The sequence below is a fragment of the Eulemur rufifrons genome, chromosome 17 (assembly GCF_041146395.1).
Source record: "Eulemur rufifrons isolate Redbay chromosome 17, OSU_ERuf_1, whole genome shotgun sequence".
NCBI classification, from domain to species: Eukaryota; Metazoa; Chordata; class Mammalia; order Primates; family Lemuridae; genus Eulemur; species Eulemur rufifrons.
Genome location: NC_090999.1, coordinates 59,769,699 through 59,788,103, shown reverse-complemented (window position 1 = coordinate 59,788,103; position 18,405 = coordinate 59,769,699). Strand labels below are relative to the sequence as shown.

Below are 18,405 nucleotides of genomic sequence, written 5' to 3'. Positions count from 1 at the left end.
GTTCTTCGTATTTTGCGGTGTTGTCATCTTACTTGCTCGAGGGGTGCGAACTCAGACGCATCGGGGCTATTCAACATATCGTTTGTTCTCTTGCTTTCCTCTTGTTTAGCCAACTAAGCTTTTTAAATGTTTTATTCTTCAAAAGTTGAACTTAGGAGTACTGATGAACTTTGTTTGCAGAGTCACATTCTGAGTCCTCCCCCTAACTGGCGGGTGCCTCCAAAGCTTTGAAAGTCCTGCTTTTCTCCAGGTTCATAAACCAAAGTTCTTTACACTCGCTTCTCAAACCCTTTTCACAGGCTCCCCTTCCTCGCTGAAAACATAACGGGCTGCATGTGTGCGCGCGTGTTTATACTGCATTGGTTTTATATCTCAGATACATCAGAAGAGCTAAGGCCTTTGCTCGGCATCACTTGCTTACGGCTCTTTCCTCCTTAAATTGGGGACTCGTGTCCCTCCTGTCCTTGAATCAGAGGAGAGTCCCGGGCAATGGCACAAGCAGGAGTTTTCTCAGTTACATGCTCACGCGCGCTGCATATCCCCTCATGTCCACTAGAGGTCACTGGCCCCTCGCGGCTCGCCGCGCGACCGGCCGCCTCTGGCTACTTGAGCTCAAATTAGCCGCGCGTTAATTAACACCCGAGTCCATCAAGGCGCGTTCCTCAGTACTGTACTCCAGCAGAGCTTATATAGACAACCCAAACCCAGCCAAAGCAAACCTCCCCAAACCCAACACTTCCAGCATGTCCAAAATGGGAGACAGGAGCCTGAGTAACCCGGGGCAAGGTATAGTGCCATCACGCTTTAACTTTTGTTCTATGGGGCTTGCTAAGTTGCTGTGAAGATAACATTCTCTGTGAGCGCAGGTTCGGCGGGGCCTGCCTCCGCTCTCCTGCTCTTGCAGGCTGGGCAGTGCGCGCTCTGGCCCCTGCAACACACTGGTCCTCCGGGCGAATTTCTCCAACACGATCGCCAAGGGGAAGAGGGGCGCAGATCCACACCGTCCTAGGCGCACACGAATATAAAGGGAGGATATTTATGTAGGGTTTGAAGCACAAGAAAATACCCAGACGTCTTTGAAATTGGCAGAGGAAAGAAATATAAACCACGACGTTTCTCATCCCTTTTAATGCAGAATGGGAAAGGGGGAGTTGATGGTGGAGATGGACGCCAGGAATTGACCTAGTGACTTTAAAGCGGGAGCGAAGGGGTGCCTGCGGTGCCCAGGGAAGGTCCCTGCCTCTTGCTGAGTGAGCGTGGCTTTTTAAAGATCCACAGGAAGCTTTGGGTCTAGCTTGTATTTTATTTGTTTCAACCAAAGCCCGATGAGCATTTCCCACTACGGACTGGGGAGACAGAGTCACGTCTCCAGGGTCTCAATGAAATATTTAAGAATTGATGAAACGAAGTCTGGGCATATTTCAACAAGCACTATCCAAGTTCGTGATATTGGTGAATCGCCATGACACGTTCCTTTGACATGTGTCGTAATGGGTGGAAGGGTCACTTCAGGAGCTCTTAATTCTTTGGAGAAAAATCTCGAAAACGTTAATTCGGGTTGTGACAGAGGGATTGACACGGCTCGCGGTCTTTTGCCTTAGGCGGGGGACGGGATGTTTGGCAAGGAGGATTGTGGATTTCCTGGGAGTTTGGGGATTGATCTTTTTTCATTGGGTCATTGGTGCGGTCCCCAAAGATCTGGACAGTCAGGCCTTTGGGAAAGCGAGATCCAGCCTGTTAACCACCGTTTGCCCCAACTGCTAGCCAGAGGTAAAAGATGCCTGGAGCGCCCTCATTGCGGGATAGGGCTTCTCTTGGGTTTGTTTAATGATGGCCGATTAATGAAGGCATTGTCCGCCTTCTGGGGAAAGGGGCAGCCCAGGCGGCTTACTGGCTGCGTTCAAGCGTTAGGCCACGCCTTGGGCATCTCCAAGGTCCCCATCAGTAGCGCCCAGGGGGCAGGCGGGAGCATGGAGTGAGGGCTTCCGGAAGCCCCGCAGCAGGTGAGTGGTCCGTAGCAAGGGACGTCCGATGCCCCCTGAGAGAGCTCTGGGACTCCGGAACCGCAGCTTTGTTTATGCGCGGTCCCAAGTTATTGGGGAGCCACCCTTGCGTCCCCTCCAGGATTCAGCCCCACCTAAACTCCGAACGTGGGGCCGTCCTCCAGCCCAAACTTCGTTCCTCTTCCCCCTTGCCTTTGGCTTGGGCGCGGCGGAGCCAGCGTGCCAGGCCCGAGCAGCCGCAGCAACCGGATCCCGCTCCAGTGCCCGCACAGGTGTCAGCCTGAGCTGGTATTATGTAATGGATTTGGCAGCCCGGCTCTTACCAAACGGAATTAAAGAGGGCGGGGTTTTCTCTTTTCTTCTCTTTTCCTTTTTCTTTTGACTACATCTGGTCAGGTGTACTCGATCCGCGGCAGCAGGTGTTATTTGCAGGAAAAGACCAAGCGGAATGGCGGCGGAGGTCAAAGCGCCCCCCGAGTGCGGCCCAAGGCAGGCCTGGGGACTCCGGAAAAAGCCTCCGGCGTTCCCTCCTGCAGCCGCTCACCTGAAGCCGCTCGCCATAGCCGCAGGTGCCCTGAATTTCAGGCACGAGGGGCGAGGAAGGAGCTGGCCGGTTCGTTCTGTTTTCTGGCCAAAACCCCTCAGGTAGAAACTGTGAGGTTCCATCCTGATGACTATTTGCCTTTTATTAGCCTACTGACCTCCCCCGCCCCCCGCGAGTGTGGTTGAGTGTGAGTCTGGACGCAAAATCAGGAGATTCTAGGTAAAATACCCTCGCAGGCGACAGGGAGCCCCGCCTTCATCTCGGTAACGTTACCTGCGTGCAGCCTCGGCCGAGGCAGGTGTCTAAAAATCAGCGAAAGGCAGCTGGTCCAGAACACTTTCTAAGATGCAAGACCACGGAATTCTCATCAAGGAGAAATTTAAAAGCATTTTACCAATTTTGGAAAGCTGTATAAGGGGATTTCATACAGTCAGCCTCCATTTTATTGGGCAGGTACAAAAGATAATTTGGGTATGTTGACATCTCTCTCTCCAAACTGTCAGTTTACTTGTGGACACCATTTGTTGCCGTCCTGGGATTTGACGCTAAGAGCTGTTTTGAAACCTTAGAGACCTAAGGAAGCGTTTGAACCCTTAAAAGTCAAAAACTCAATCTGGGGCAGTAGGCTTAATTTTAAATGCCAAAAGAGAATAATTTTTAAGTGACCAACTTGAAGGCTTAATTTGAATTTCCGCGTTGAATCCTGAAAGGAGCACTATTGAAGGTGATGAGAAGGTTTAAAAACACTCGGAAAGTTATGGCAGTAACTATGACGACAGTGACCAGACAGGGGTTGGTGTCCAAGTGGTTATTTGCAGGACATAAAGGAATGTATCCCAACTCCTTAATTCGTACTGATGAATTCAGCCAGAAACTCACCCCTATAAAGACGTGAGTCGCAATTTCACAAATAAAAAACGTCTCTTTCTGGAATAGCTATCATCTGCAGAGGTACTTCCAGGAAAGCTGTAGAATCCTTTATACCGACATTTGCATAACCCTGAAGTGCCCCTGTACCTCTGTGTTAATTGTAGCACAACCCCACACAACAATTACCTATAAATGAAATTTTTTAAAATCTTGTAAGAGATAAGCACGAAGAAGACTAATATCTACCAGGAAATTTTTAAAAACAAAGTTTAAACTAGCCCCATTAAATATGTCATGGTCAAAACTGTTCAGTGGTGAGTTATTCTTGCTTTCCCTGCTTCTGCCAAAGCCATTGATGATCATAGGAGCCCTCAGCGAAAAGAATCAGGAAGGAGCACACCCCCACCTCCTCCTATTTTTTTTTTTTTTTTTGAAACGCACACGAGTTTCTTCATGAATTCCATTTGCTGGATCTCTTCTGCCAACTGAAGATCCTGTAGTGATCTGGGTAGGGACCAGCCCCCACATGTAGCCGTCTGTTCCTGGGCAGAACTGGAGATGCAACTACATTTTCTTGCCAGCAGGACAAAATGATTTTGCCCAGAATCAGGTTGTGTTTTCAAGGTACCCTTCCTATCTAATCATGTGGCGCTTAAAAGACTGATAAAGCACACTCCCCAGTGGGGGTACCACAGAACCAGTTGCGGTTTGGGGGCTTTTCTTGAGTCCTCATAAAAGATTCCACACCTTGGACAGGGACAGATTGTAGTCCTTGGGGCATCAGTGGCTACTTGGTGTCTAATGCAAGCCTGTGGGCATTTTGTTAGTAAGGAAGAGGAAATCTCTGAGACTGTAGATGATTTAAAAGGAAATAAAAAGGAATGCAATTGTGAAGTTGTTTGTTTAAAATATAAAGAAAAGTTTTGCAAACTGCTAAATTCTACTCAAACATAATCCAAAACTTCTTTTGTCCTCCTCTACCTATTGGATAATAAGTTATTTTCTTTTACGTAATTGTTCTGTATATCAAAGCTGTCCCTTGTTGAACTCCTCCTCCTCCTCTGTAGAACTCAATCCTGAGGTCTCATTAGAACACAACACTGGCTAATAATTTTAAAGAAAGATAGGCAAATTCTCAAAAATGGTATTCAATAAACAGGGCGGTTTAATTACTAAGCAATTGTTAAACAATGAAAAATATCTCCACCATGCCATTGAACTATGGCATGAACGTTGCTCTTATAGTGTACAAATACTCATCTCTAAACGTGTGTCTGATCTATGCAGACCGAACTGCTGATACTCAGAAAGCTAGCGCCAAACAGTGTGGATGTGTGAGGGGTCCCGGTGTGCGCAGAGTATAGTCCTGGTATGGAGACCACGGGTGCAGGCTGGGCTGGGGTCCGTGTGCTTCCTACTTCCACTCTTATCACTGCTATCCAAAAGAATTTTTAAAACTCCATTTGGGTTAGTAATATATGGTCCTTTTATATATTGCATAACCAGTTCGTTCCACTGAGAAGAAATATTTTTATTCGCCTACAACTAACATAATTTTCAAGGAGCAACTTTGTTTGCTCCATTTTCCTTTAAAACTATGGTGGGCATATGCTAGCAACATTTTGTTATCCTTATTCTGAAATAAGATTTGGCAGGTAAATGGGTTCTAAAACATGTGGTATGTTCAACAATTTAATGTTCAGAGATTCTTTATGCCACAGGATAGGTGTATAACTCTATAGCAATAACAATCCCTTAGCTAAATATACAAATGCATAGTTCACCAAACCATCTAGTGGTTTCACTGGAGTGGGAGAAGGGAGATGGTTACCGTGACATCATTGTTATTATTTAAATTAAACTGCTACAGGAGAATATAATTGTTAATAAAAACCTCCACGCCCCTCAAAGTCCTCCCCCCCAACATTTTATGACGTGCCATCCACAATGAATGTAAGTAGAGTTATGTTGATCCTGGTAGCCTACTGTACAACTATACTGTCGCACCTACAGGTCAGCAAGAAAATACAGAAGAAAATTACTATATTTAGTAACAGTTATTTGAGAATATATATGTATATTTACGAGTTTAGGGTATCCATGTTCAAACTTAATTCTCTTTATGAATGTGTGTGCGTGCAGAGAGAGTTCTATAAGCAGGCTGTGTGCATACTCTGTAGCATCCTCGTGTTTGTACATTAAAGGCTTCCATGTAATCATTCCATGGGGCTGGTTTAATGCATTTAACAGAGAACTAATGGGTAGTCTATATCGAAAAGCATGCTCCTATTTTTAATCCTGTCACGTATTGAAGCGGTTTTGTGCGAGTCTGAGGCTTTCACCTTTATCCATCGTGGATGCTGTTGTTCAAGAAAACCGTTCCAACCACTTTTGGTTCCTGACCATTGCTAAAATGCCTCCCCTTCTTTCTCTGAAAGTATTCTTTATCTTTAAAGCCTATTTTCGTCATAGTTAACAATAATCATGATAAACAATCCCTGCTGTATTGAAACTCAGTTGAAATGATCCGGTGAGCTCTCGCCTTGGTCCTTGCTGCAAACTGTAATCTCAAATACTGAATATGGTCGGACATGGTCGTGGGCTCCAGGCTGCGGGAGACGGAAGCTACTTTTTCGTGCTGGGATTTTACCTTCTTTCTAGCCTGGAGCGTGCGCGCTGTGCGCGTACATACACACACAGACACACACACACACCCTCCGTAAAAACAAGCTGAGGTGAGGGGGTGCCCCTATGTGAACAGGGACGCAGGGCTCAGGCTGAGCCTGGGCAGTGGGGAAGCCGCCCGCGTGAGCAGCGCCGGCCCCAGGGGCTATAACTAAGGTGGGCGCTTGCGGCCAGGGTGAGGACGCGCGGGAGCTGTGCGGGCCTCTGGCTCTAGTCTGAGACGCAGGAGAGGATGGCCAGCCTCCCGGGAGTGAAATCAAAGTTCCATGGAGATTGGAGCCCCTAGACAGCACCCTTGCCCAGGCTGAGGGCCCTCCATGGTTCGAGCTCGCGCGTGGAGCGGCCTCCAGGCTCGGTCTGCTCGGGTAGAAGCCCGGGAAGGGGTCCCGCGGCGCCAGCTTTTGTACGACCCCGCCTTGGCCAGCCGCGATCTGACGCACCGGCTCCCCCGGGACGCTGGGGGCGTCGCACCGCAGCTGGGTGGGGAGCAATTTATTCCTCGCAGTCCCATCCCAGCCCATCTTCGGTTACTCCACCCTACCCCTCCCATCCCTCCTCCTCCTCTTCCTCCTCCTTCTCCACCAACGCTTGCACTACCTCCTGATTCTCCACCTCCTCTTCATCCTCCATCCCCCTTCTACTTCTCTCTCCCCCTCTCTCCTCCCTCCCGCCTCCTTTCTCCCTCTCCCCTCCCTCTCTCCTCTGAATAAGCAAGCTTTTGCCTCTAAAAGTCACAAGTAATCCTCGTGTGTGACAGAGAGAGGGAGAGAGAGAGAGGGAGAGAGAGAAAGAGAGAGAGATGAGCCTGCCTAGAGGAGCGGAAGGCAGGAAGGGAAATCTGCCACAACGGCTGGGAGAGGAAACTTGATGCTTCTGGGCCACCATTTGCCCGGGCCTCGCTCAAGGTAAGTACACTGGGGGCCCGCGGAGCTCCATACCTGTCAGGGTTCAGCTCCTGCCCATAGCGGAGAGACCCGCACCATTACCTGGGGCTACACAAGTAAAGATGAAAAAGGGGGTGGGGTGCGGGTGGAGGAGGGCTCCAGCCCAAGGGCCCGGGGCCAAGGAGATGCCGTGCGCCTAGGAGCTTGTACCCCAGGCTCTTGTCCCGGAGCACCTTGTACGTCCAGCTATCCGATTCCCTTCCCTTATGTTGGGTGTTCGACAGCTCCTTTCCTTTACACACCCGCGTGCAAATGAGCCCCTGCTCTGTTATGAAGTGAGAATGCGCGCCCCACTCAAACCTTGGAAAGGGAAGTTTGGTAAGGCGGGGGCTGTGTAGCTCTGCCGTTCCCTGGAACCTAAACTGGGAACCCTAGACTTGCGCAGAAAATTAATAGTTTCCCCCCTTACCTTAAAAAAATTACCTTTAACGAAAAATTGTATGTATTCAAAAAGATTATTGGATTACCATGTCTGATCAGCTGCTGATGACCTACCAATAAGAGTTTTAAACACACACGCACATCCAGGCTCGCGCGCGCGCGCACACACACACACACACACACACACACCAGGGGCTATGTGCAGTGAGGAAGGCCGTCATAAGTAACCAAGAATTCAGAGGGAGTCTCGGGGACTTCTAAATGTATAAGGCTGTGTACGTGTCCTCCTTGTGTACAGAGAGCAGAGGGAGGGGGCAGAGGGAGCGCGCGTTCGCTCGGCGTTTTCTCTGTGCCTGTGTGTTTCGTGTGTTGTCAGCTGGCTCTGGTTTCTAAGCGCTGAGCGCTGCCAGGGGCGGGGGGCCAGCATTCACCATCCACCTCGGCACCCTAGTGGCGAAACAGGACTCATTTGTTTGGTGCAGAGCGGTGACGACCTAGAAGAAACTGAAGTGTGGTTAGGTCGGCCCCCTGCCATCCATTACACCTGCGGCAGATGGCTCAAGTGGTAGAATGGTTTTGTTTGCCGAGATCAAGAAGGGAGGAGGGGGAAGCTAGAGCTTCGCCCCACTCAAAAGAAGTACCATGAAGAGCCAAAGAAAAGAAGCCATATTCATACCATCAAAAGCAATAATGGTGCCGCCTTCCATGAGTGAACCTAGACATGTTAGTGACCTTGGTACCTGGCCCCAACCGATAACATGGCAGCATTTTAGAAACAATATTTTTTCAAATGTACTTTTGACGAATTGCCTACTCTTCCCTACACACATACACACACACACACACACACACATACACACTCATCTCCAACCAGATGTACACAGGTGTCCTTGGAGCTCTACTCCCTGAGGCCAAACGTCAGTAAGCCCCCGAGGATTTCCAGAGGCAGGGAGCCTCTCCCCTCTTCTGAAAAGATTTTTTCAATAAGGCTGCCAGCTTCTAAACACATCCCCCCTTCCCAGACAGCCAGGTTTCAAATGTATCCATCTCATTTTCACATGCAAGGATGTGTCTTTCTGATCAATATTCCCATCCTTGCATCCCTTCCTTCCTCCATGCTACTCAACAAGCAGGAAAGGAAGTACACACACCCTCCCAGGCAGCCCAGAGGGAGGGCAGGTGTGACAAAGAACACAGACACAGTCTAATGACAGTTTAGCCTGTTTTATATTCTTTAATTTTCTTGCTAAATAAGAACTGAAAGAAATATCAAGGGAGAACTAAACACCCTTACTCCACCCTTACTTCACACACACACATTACTACAACACCCATATATTCATATATTTACATATATTTATTCATATTTCTTACGTAGTAAGAAATAAATTACTTCACTCAATTTTCTGTTCTAAACGGGAAATATTCCTTCAATTATTTATAATTGAATATAATTGAATTTATAATTATGATAATGCTTGGGGGTGGTTAGTGTGCAAAGAAATTCCACCATTTTTGACGCAAATTCTATTTTTCTATCTTCTTTAGTGACAAATGCCAAATCAACATTTTTTAGTTAGTTAAAACCAAAGAATATTAAATGGCAATGAGAACCCATTCTAGCTAATACTTTGGTATCACAAATCAAGCTACATTCTAAAAAGCCAAAAGGAAAGGGGGAAAAAATCAACCCTTTAATTTTTCAAGGTGCTTTCAATACCCAAATACACCTCTGAACTGGATTTGGTTGATGGGTGCTTGTTGTGTGCCCACTGTAATTTAATTTTTCCATAATCATTTTCCTTTCCTATGAAGGTTTCCATTTTACAAGGAGAAAGTTGACTTTGGTATATAGTGGGGTACAAGATTCATTGAGAAAAATGTCATTAGCCCTATTTTATTCATTATTTGTAATATGGGCTTATTCATGCATCATACAAACTGCTAAGGGTCTCTTCTGGGATGTGAATTCACATGTTATCAGAACAAATTCAAATTCACTTGTAGGAAAATAAAAAAGAAAAATACTTGCAGAACTGAGTTGAAGAGTAGGCTTTTTTAGCCTTTTAGAGACTTTTTTTTTTTTTTTCAGAGAGAAAGAGATAGAATGAGGAGAGAACTGATCTAAAACACTTGGCTTTAGGGACACTAAGAGCTTCCAATTTTATTTAAATAAAATAGAGTTAGTAAACATTTGCAACTGTAGAGAATGAAGAAAAAAATTTAGCCCTAACAAGCCCCCTCGCCCCACCTTTCTGCTCAAAACACTTTATATCCTAGTTCCAACCATTATCTCAAGCTAAGGAAAATAATTTCCAAGATAAACTCTTGAACTTCGAATAAAAAAAATTTTTTTTAATTCTGGGATTTGTTAATGAATAATATTTTAAATGGAAATCTCAAGAATTCAAATTAGTTCGAATACCCCAATCTTTCAAAAGGAAGGAACGTGTTTTAATATTTGAGCAGTTTAATATAAGAATCACACTCAATCAGGTTTTTTTAGGCCCAAGTGAGCCTCAGAATCTGACAAGGGGAAAAGGAGGCAACTAGGGACTAAGGGAAGCTGAGGTCCCTCCCTCCTCCATCGCTGCTGGGACCACCTACTTCACAACTCCTTTTCATATGAAATGGCTATTTGCTATTACAGAAAAGACTCGGTAAGAGAATCTGTAATAAACGAATTGCTTTTTCTCTATCCCCAGCTTTGCTAGGTTTTCCTCATACCTCGCCATCCCTTCGCAACCTCTTCTACCTTCCCGAACAGAAGACAACAATAGAAGCCATTTAGCAGGAGATATATACACACACGTATATATACATATATGTATACATATGTATAATATATACAATATATAAATATGTACTTTAAAAATATGTACTTTGATATATATATGCTTTAAATATATATATATATGTATACTCCTAGGTATCAAAAATATCACCAACACCCCAAATTTGCCTTTACTTGAGGAGTAATTAAGAAGATCATAATTCTTAAAGAAAAAAGAAAGGCGCTACCAAATCTCATTCCCTGGCGGCAGTGAGGGGGCGTTAAAGGTACCCGAAGCTGGCTAGCAGGAGGGCTCGGACGGTTCGCGTGCCTGGCGCCAGTCACTGTGTATGAATCTGTGTCCTTGACTCGCAAATTTCACCGTTTAGGGGAGGATAATGAACTCTTTTCTGTTCCTAATTTGTAAAGATATAATCTTTATTTAGTGCTGCTATGTTGGTGAAGAGGCCTGGGTCATGAACCCAAGGAGGTCAGGACTCCAACCTCTACTAGGATCTCTCTCGTAAAACCAAGAGATGGTGGCCAACTGTGACTGCGGGTTCCGCGGGTTCTCCAGAAGAAAGGGCGTGTGTGCGCCTGTGTGTTCAGTACCATCGTACAGTCCCTCTAGAGGTCTCCAGAAGCTGTGGCTTTGCCTTCCCCAGGGAGGGCAAGGCCTAGCACGGTCCGCAGAGCCTTGGGCGCACGAACCCTGGTCTCCCAAGTCCACAGAGCCGGGCACCCCGCAGCCCAGGGCCGCCCTGACGGCCAAGGCGCGGTACTGATTCTGCCAGTAGGTGTCGCTGTTCCCCTGCCGGCGGGAGCAAGGAACCCTGCGCGGGGCCCCAGCGCCAGTCAGCCTTCCGCGCCCGGCGGGTTCACAGGCCCAACGGAGCTCCGCAGAGAGGGCCGTTCTCCCCCGCCCCCACCCCGGGACCATGCCCTCGCTCACCTGGCCACGACCGCAGCTACACTGCCGGCCTAAGGGAGCGCCTTCGGGGAGAGAAAGGAGGGACGGTTCCACTGGGGCGAGACCTGGGGCCCCGACGGAAGCGGCTCAAAGCCGGCTTCTCTCGCGGCTACCAACTCTCCCTCCTTTCTCTTCACGTGCCTTGGGCGGCGGTGAGCTTTGAGCGCATCCTGGTAAAATCCCGAGCCCGGATTCAACACGGGCTCCAAACTGGCTTTAAAAATAAACAAGAGGTTGAAATCCCAGCCTCGTGGGAGCTGGCCACAGAAAGAGTGGATTGGCTTCAATATGTTTGCCTCAAAAAAAGAAGAAAATAAAGAAACCTGGGCCTGGCTACATGCGTGAGCCACCTTGTACACACGTATGCACGCAGAAATGCCCGGTGACCGTGATAGCCGCCTCCTGCCCCCGCCCCCGCCCGGGAAGGAGTCAGTGTTTGTAATGTGGTTGTCTTCCCCAAAGGCGTTGCTCGCCAAGTATTACTCCCCCTTTGGAAGCCTAGCAGTTAGTACGTCTTTGGAATCTGTATTGAAATTCTAGGTATTGAGAATTCTGCGCCCTTCTCTGGCGTCCTGCGGCTCCCTGCCTTCGGCCTCAGTGTGCCGAGTTAAGAGATTATTAATCAGAGGCGTATTCTTTTTGTGTGTGTTTCAAAAGGAAGGCGTTTGGCTTATGAATACCGAGAGGGACATTTACAATGGGTACATCCCATAAGTAACTGGAGATTTTATTATGATTCTGATTGTTTTGTATAGGGAAAACACTAGTCTGATTTGAAGATGGGGAGGAGGAAACCGCATTGAATAAGCTAAATTCAGAACCTCGTGTTACTGAAAGAATTGGTATGCAAAAGGGAACCAGCTGTGTATTTAGATTAGCATTTAAAATCGTACCTCCAGTCAAAACGTGGGGACATTTTGCAGTAAGTTTTTAAAAAGACCCACACTTTATCTTTTTTTTTTTTTTTGTAAAAGTAATAAATTCGTGAAGAGAAAAAACATAATCAGATACCTAACAGGATGAAAGAAAAATTCTCAAAGTCCAAAATATTTCGGAACACATTTTGTTCCTGCCCTGGGCCACTGTCTCACTATCTCGGAGGACATGGCTGGACAAGTGCTGAGTATTCAAGGCAAGCCTTAATTTTTATTGTGAGGTTGCCAATATCATCTTTAAATGTCACGCCTTTTGCTATGTCTCATAAAACTGGCTCCTTTCTGTTAAGTTCTATATCTGTTATACAATTCTAAATGATTATTTCTGATTGAGACGGCAAATTAATCAATCGGTGACGTGGTGGCGGCGGTGGGGAGAAGCACGTGTCTAATTGGAGGTTGTGAAGTTCAGTAAGGTGGTATTTTTAGCTTGAAAAGTCCAAATTCAGATATTTGGGTATTTCTCCCCCTCCCATCGTTTCCCCACCTAGTCCTCATTTTACTCTCTTTCACTCAACCTTTTGGGTTCCCTCTCTCTCTTTTCTCTCCCCTTCTCGCTTCTGTCTTCCTTCACCCTCCTACAGCGCCTCTCCCCTTTCCTTGCTCTTCTTCTCCTCCTCCTCATCTCTATCTCTCCTCTCATTTATTGTCTGATTCTATCAGTCAAGTTAATATAAAAGTAGCAAATGGGAAGCCCAGCACCCTTAGCAGGCCCTCTCACCAACGCGTGCAGGGCACTTTAAGGAGATGCCGGTTGCTGCCAGGTTACCGGCCGGAGTAGTGGCCCTTAGTGCAGGGCACGCTGGTTGCGGAGGAGTTGGGGGTCTGCGCGGGGTTGCGGGGCTTATTCAAATACCGCCCGCTGCTGCTGTGATTCGCAGGGACACGGCCTCCATATGGTAATGCGGGGCGGGAGGGGAGGCGCAGAGGGGAGGGGAGGAGAGGATGGGGGTGAGGGCGGGGTGGGAGGGGGCTCCGGCACCGCGCGCTGAGCTGCCGGGCTGGGACAGAGCACCCGGACCCGCGGCGGCAGCGGCAGCGGCGCTACCCACCCTCTGCCCCAATACCCACCGAGCCAGCGAGCCACCGAGCCACGGGCCCTCGGGGTAAGCCACAGCGCGCACACGGCAGCGATGGTGACGGTTCACAGGCTTCGGGTTACTACCATGCACCAATAAGGGAGATTAGAAACAGAAAAGGAGATTACAGAGAGATCAGATATAAGAGGTGTACCTCCCTGTGTTCCTTGTCACACAGCGTGCGCGCGCGTGCACAGACACACACGCATCTGTACACACATGCATGCTCAGATAGCCGTACATGCACACATTCCTTGCTACTGCCATCTAAATATATGCACCGACACTCTATGCCCTGCAACGTGACCGGTGTGTTTGTCCTGATCCTGCATAAAGGCAGGCAGGTATGTGCGAGAGTCCAGGCAGGAACAAACAGCCACGCACAATTTAATTGCAGCCAAACTCAAAGAGACAGCCTGCCGAATTGTTTCAGTCAGCCAGGTGCCCCCCAGAAACTGGCAGTTCTGCAGCCAGTTGTGGAATCCTGAAATTATTTTTAAAATGTGCTGAAAATGTACTTTAGGAAACGTAATCTTGCTATATATGGCAAGGTAAGGGCAAACCTGAAGGATGAGTGTGGTTCCGTTTTTTAATGCTTTACGTGTAGCCATCTGACCACTTTTTATTGGGTGACATATCATATGAGCACTTTGGTGTAGGCTTGGAAAAACTACAGCCATAGGTAAGGCTGAAAATGCCTTAAGAATTAAGAGTGCTAAAAATGGATGCTGGATAGTCCAGCATGAAAGATGGCATACAGCTGTAGGTTTGAAATAGGGGGAAATATATGTGAATATTTATACATGAAAGCCATTGAGGAGGGCTGAGTCTTGCCCTGAGTATCTGTGCAGGTAAGTCATTCATAAGAAAACTAATTACCTGTGCATGTACTTGGACTTGTTTAATTGAGTAAGCTGAATGTGTGCATATTTGCTGGGGTTTTGTGTGTGTGTGTGTGTGGCTATGTAATTATGGATTGAGTCTTTTTTTAAATGATAGCTTTGGGGAAATTTTAAAAAGTGGAATATATATACATTTTTTCAAAAGCTATCGTGCTGAATAGCTATATTGCCAGGAAGGAGAATCCAATCCTATAAACAAGATTGCCATTTCTTGAAATCTAACTCAAGGCCTGTACATTTTAGGGCACATCAACTGATTTAATATATTCAACTGTTTTATTTGTGTAATTGTTTTCATTTCAAAGTCAGGAATTAAGGATGCTTTTCAATCAATATAAAGTGCCTTGTTTCCAGCCATATTAAAATAAAAATGAAACTCACTAAATTTTGAATGCAGCAGATAAGGTACAACATACAACATGGTTGAAAATGTCTTCCTTGCAGAAGGCTGTCCATTGCTGTGTCTACACATTTTAAAATAGATTTTTCTTTTTGCAATAAGAAATGCTAGAAAGCAATAGGGCGGTGAATGCCGCACCTCTCAGTCAATGAGCATAAAAATTCCTTAGAAATCTTTGGAATCACTTCACTTATACATACATTATCTCAAAAGCACTGGTCCCGTACTGCGTTTCTGCTAATATGAAGTTAATTAGACCATCAAACTTTGAGCCTTGAGCGATGGGCATTACAGCCCATCGAGGGGTATGTCAGGAAAGAAAAAAAAAATGTGTCTTTTCTTTTATGACCAAACAGGTTATACAGCTGGCAATGCATACATGACAGATGTGCATATTTGTAACCTTAAACAAACAGAAGCAGGGAGACAACTGTGTATATTACCTAGCAAGAGACAGCAGCAGACACTCGCCAAAAAATAAAATCAGACAGAAAAGGACAAGAGAGACTGATAGACATAATAAAATAGCAAAAAATGGGGGGGGGGATCAACAAAACGATACAACCTGAAATTTTCGCGAATTAAAAAATGCAAATATATCTTTACATATGCATCAGTATTAAAAATAATACACGCTGGAACCAACAGGAGCGGGAGCAGGAGGAGGAGGTGGAGGAGGAGGAGGAGAGGTGGAGGAGGAGAGGAGGAGGAGGACGAGGAGGAGGAGGAGGAGGAGGAAAGAATGGAGGCGCCGCGGAGCCCTGATTATGCATGGGCTGGAGCTGCCTCCTCTAACCTGTTCTTCTCCGAGCCGGGCAGCCGGCGGTCCTCAGCCGCCCACAGAACAGGAGCCGAAACAACCGTTCCCGAAGGCTACAGCGTTTATTTTTCTCTTTTGGGGGGTTTTGGCGGTTGTTTCAGGGGCTCGCCAACTGGCCCCTTTAATTAAAAGCTTCAATAAAAGGCGATCGCGCCAGGAATGCACCCGCTCCAGATAGCGCAGGATTTGCATATTTTTTTAATGCCCTAATTTCCTTGATGTATGTAAATGTAGCCGGACGTAGAGGGAGACAGGGAGCTGACGTCAATGGACGTGACCTCGCAGCTAAACCTTGAACGTGAAGCCGGGATGGGGGAAAACACGGAGCGGCAGCCGGCGGAGCCCGAGAGCGCGGGCGGCGGCGGCGGCGGCGGCAGCGGCGGCGGCGGCCGAGCTCAGGGCGGAGGTGCCAAGGGGGCCGGTGATGGCCCCGGGGGAGGACAAGCCGCTGCCTTCTTTCTGCACCGCGTGGCTTCCACCCTCGCCAGCCTTCCAGCTGCACGCTCGGACTCTTGTCCTGCGCCTCCAGCCCCACCAAATACACGTTCTTTTGCTTGCCTCAGAAAAGCAACACACCCCAAAACAACAAACCAAAAGCAACAGATAAGCCAAATCGAATCCCCAAATGTTTTAGGCCAATGCTCAATGCTCGGGTAGCTTATCAGAAAGAAGACTCTGACAATGGAACATAATTTTTTTTTTTTTTTGGCTTCTTTCCACAAGAAGAGGAGGGGGAGACCACAGACAACAGCAAATCACTCCTAAAACACAACTACACATGTTCCCTGTAGGGAGAGGTAAATCGCCCAGCCGACTGGTGGGAGCTTCTCGTTTCGGTATCTATTTACCTGTTCACTCATTTATGCGCGTCGGCTTCGTTAACAGCAGTGTCATGAACGCGCGTTTTAATATGATGGGAGTGCCGTGTGTGTGTGTGTGTGTGTGTGTGTGTGTTGGGAGGTGCTTGGGCTGGCAAACACTGAGGCAGGCGCTGTGAATCAGATGAGAGACATCAGTCTTTCCATGGCCACATCTGGGACTTATCTGCGGGGCTATCTAGGTCAGAGCTCCTGGGCTGGGGTTCGAGTTCACCCCTTTGAAGGACGAGGCCTGATAAGGCTTCCCCTGAACAGGCCCTTCCCGTTGCATTGTCTGGGGAAGGAGGACTGAGGTGCTAGCCATGCCGTAGCCGCTGCCTTGCCGGATTTGGCCTGGCGTTTTTCACATGGAGCTAGGCAGCCTCGGCGCGGAGGCAGCTTATCTCCGAGACGCCGCAGGGAGGCCTTCAGGCTCCCCTTCTTTCGCCCGGCGCGCCAGCGTGTGCGAGCCCGCGCACCAGGCGGGAGCCGCTGGCACCTCCCTGTGCACATCCGCCCCCGCCTCCGCTCTCCACCCTCTTCTAGGCAGCTAGGAAATGGTCCTCGGCCTCTTCTGGGCCCGGGAGCAGAACTGCGGGCAGGCAAGAAAGGGGCGCCGGAGGCCGCGGTGTGGGCTTCTCTGCCCTGCCCTCGGCCGCCAAGGCTGCCGTTTCTTCGTTCCACCTCGCAGCCCCAGCTTTGTTTTCCTCATCTGCTCGTGGCCACTGGGCCCCACGCCTGCGAGGGGAGTGTGTGCGTGTGCGCGGGGGGCGGGCGCGCGCGGCGGGCGGGGGCCCTCCCGCCAAGGACACGCTTGGCTGTCTGTCCTCCGGCTGCACTTGGCGGGAAAGCTAGGGGCAGCCGGCGGGGCTGCGCGCCCGCGGTTCTCATTACTGCTTCCCCGCTCCCCCCGGGCCGTATTTACATACGGGCCATTCGTCTGAATTTTTACTGCGCTCCCCCCGCACTCCCCCGCTCCGCCTCCCGCCCCCGGTCGCACGCGCGCAGGCTCCGAACAACCGCCTGGGCACGCAGACACCCGCGCCCAGGCTGCGGCCCGCCCCGGCGCGCAAAGAGGCCCAGGGGGGCAGACGGCCCTCGGCGGGACGGATTCCTGCACCGCCTCCCCGCCTCCCGTGCGCCCACACCCCTGACAGCCTCCTCGCTCGTGTTGCAGAAAGCCCACCTTCTCCTCAAAGCCCCCACCCTTCCCTCTCTGCACATTTCCACCCCCACCTTCCCACATCTCTGTCTCTCTTTCCCTGGAAAACACACACACACACACACGCTTTTTCTTTCCTCTCAAATAGATAAACCCCTATGGCGTGTCCCTGGTACCTTTAGAATAGATCTGGAGTTTAGAGAATAAAAATCTTTGTAATGTATTGCTTGTCTTTAGCCAAACACATTTAACAACCACAACAAAAAAAGGGGGAGGAGTGAGGAAGGGGGACTTGAACCAAAAGACCTTTCTTTAAAAAAAAAAAAAAAAAGTCTGCAAGTCAAAAGGTCATTCTCCAAGTTTGTAAATAAAATTGCAAAAGGAGTCCTTAAAAAATAAAGAAGGAGAGGAAAGAAGGAAGAAAGGCAAAAAAGACCCACAAGTTACATAAAATGGTGCATTGGAGAAACAAGACAGGGCGATTCTTTTAAAAATTAGTCTTAAGAAACCAACAGAGGGAAAAACTGGAGGAAAAAAGAAAAAGAGAAAAAAAAATAAAAGGTAAAAAAGGCAAAAGAAGTTTCCAAAGAAATGTGTGCTTTGCATCCTACAATGGGAAAATGTAGCCATTGCCCTCCTTCAGACGAGACATTTCTAATTTGTTCCGTCTGTCAGAAGGGGACTATGAGAGGTTTGGGTGCAAATTCATTATCTCTGGCAACGCAGAACGTAGTGTGGGGACTGAAAAAGACCGTGGCAATGGATGAACAATAGGGCTTCAGTTCATCAGTAACAAAAGCAGTGGGGAAATTGGTTGAGTTTCAGAGCACGTCCTCCTCGGCAGAGGGGGCTGGACTAGACCTTGGACAGCCCCCCCAAAAACTTGCCAAGCCTCGCACACACCACTTCACTCTCCACTCCGAGGCTCAGGGAGCAAGTGCCTGACGTGGGGGGGGAAAAGTTGTTTTTTTTTTTTTTTTTTTTTTTTTTCCTCCTTGGTCTTTTGCGCCCTTCTCTCTCTCCCCAGAAGGGAAGACCCGTTTAAACTATTTTAGACGCAATCAAGCAAGAATCACTATG

The 18,405-nt window shown here is 48.2% G+C and overlaps 1 protein-coding gene across 5 annotated transcripts in view; it reads left to right on the top strand.

Moving 5' to 3' along the window:
• Positions 1 to 657: 657 nt before the first annotated feature.
• LOC138398250 (zinc finger protein Gfi-1-like) overlaps positions 658 to 18,405 on the top strand; it is a 139,958-nt gene continuing 122,210 nt past the window's right edge. For 2 of the 5 annotated variants that reach the window (XR_011235940.1, XR_011235939.1), the window contains exon 1: positions 6,836 to 7,007. Coding sequence is in view for 2 of the 5 variants with exons in the window: in XM_069492563.1 (XP_069348664.1) it covers positions 15,574 to 15,963 (390 nt within the window). In the remaining 3 variants the exon portion in view is untranslated. Of the gene's footprint in view, positions 787 to 6,835; positions 7,008 to 13,110; positions 13,212 to 15,247; positions 16,143 to 18,405 lie in introns of those variants that run through there. The other 3 variants (XM_069492564.1, XR_011235941.1, XM_069492563.1) reach the window with 3 other exon arrangements.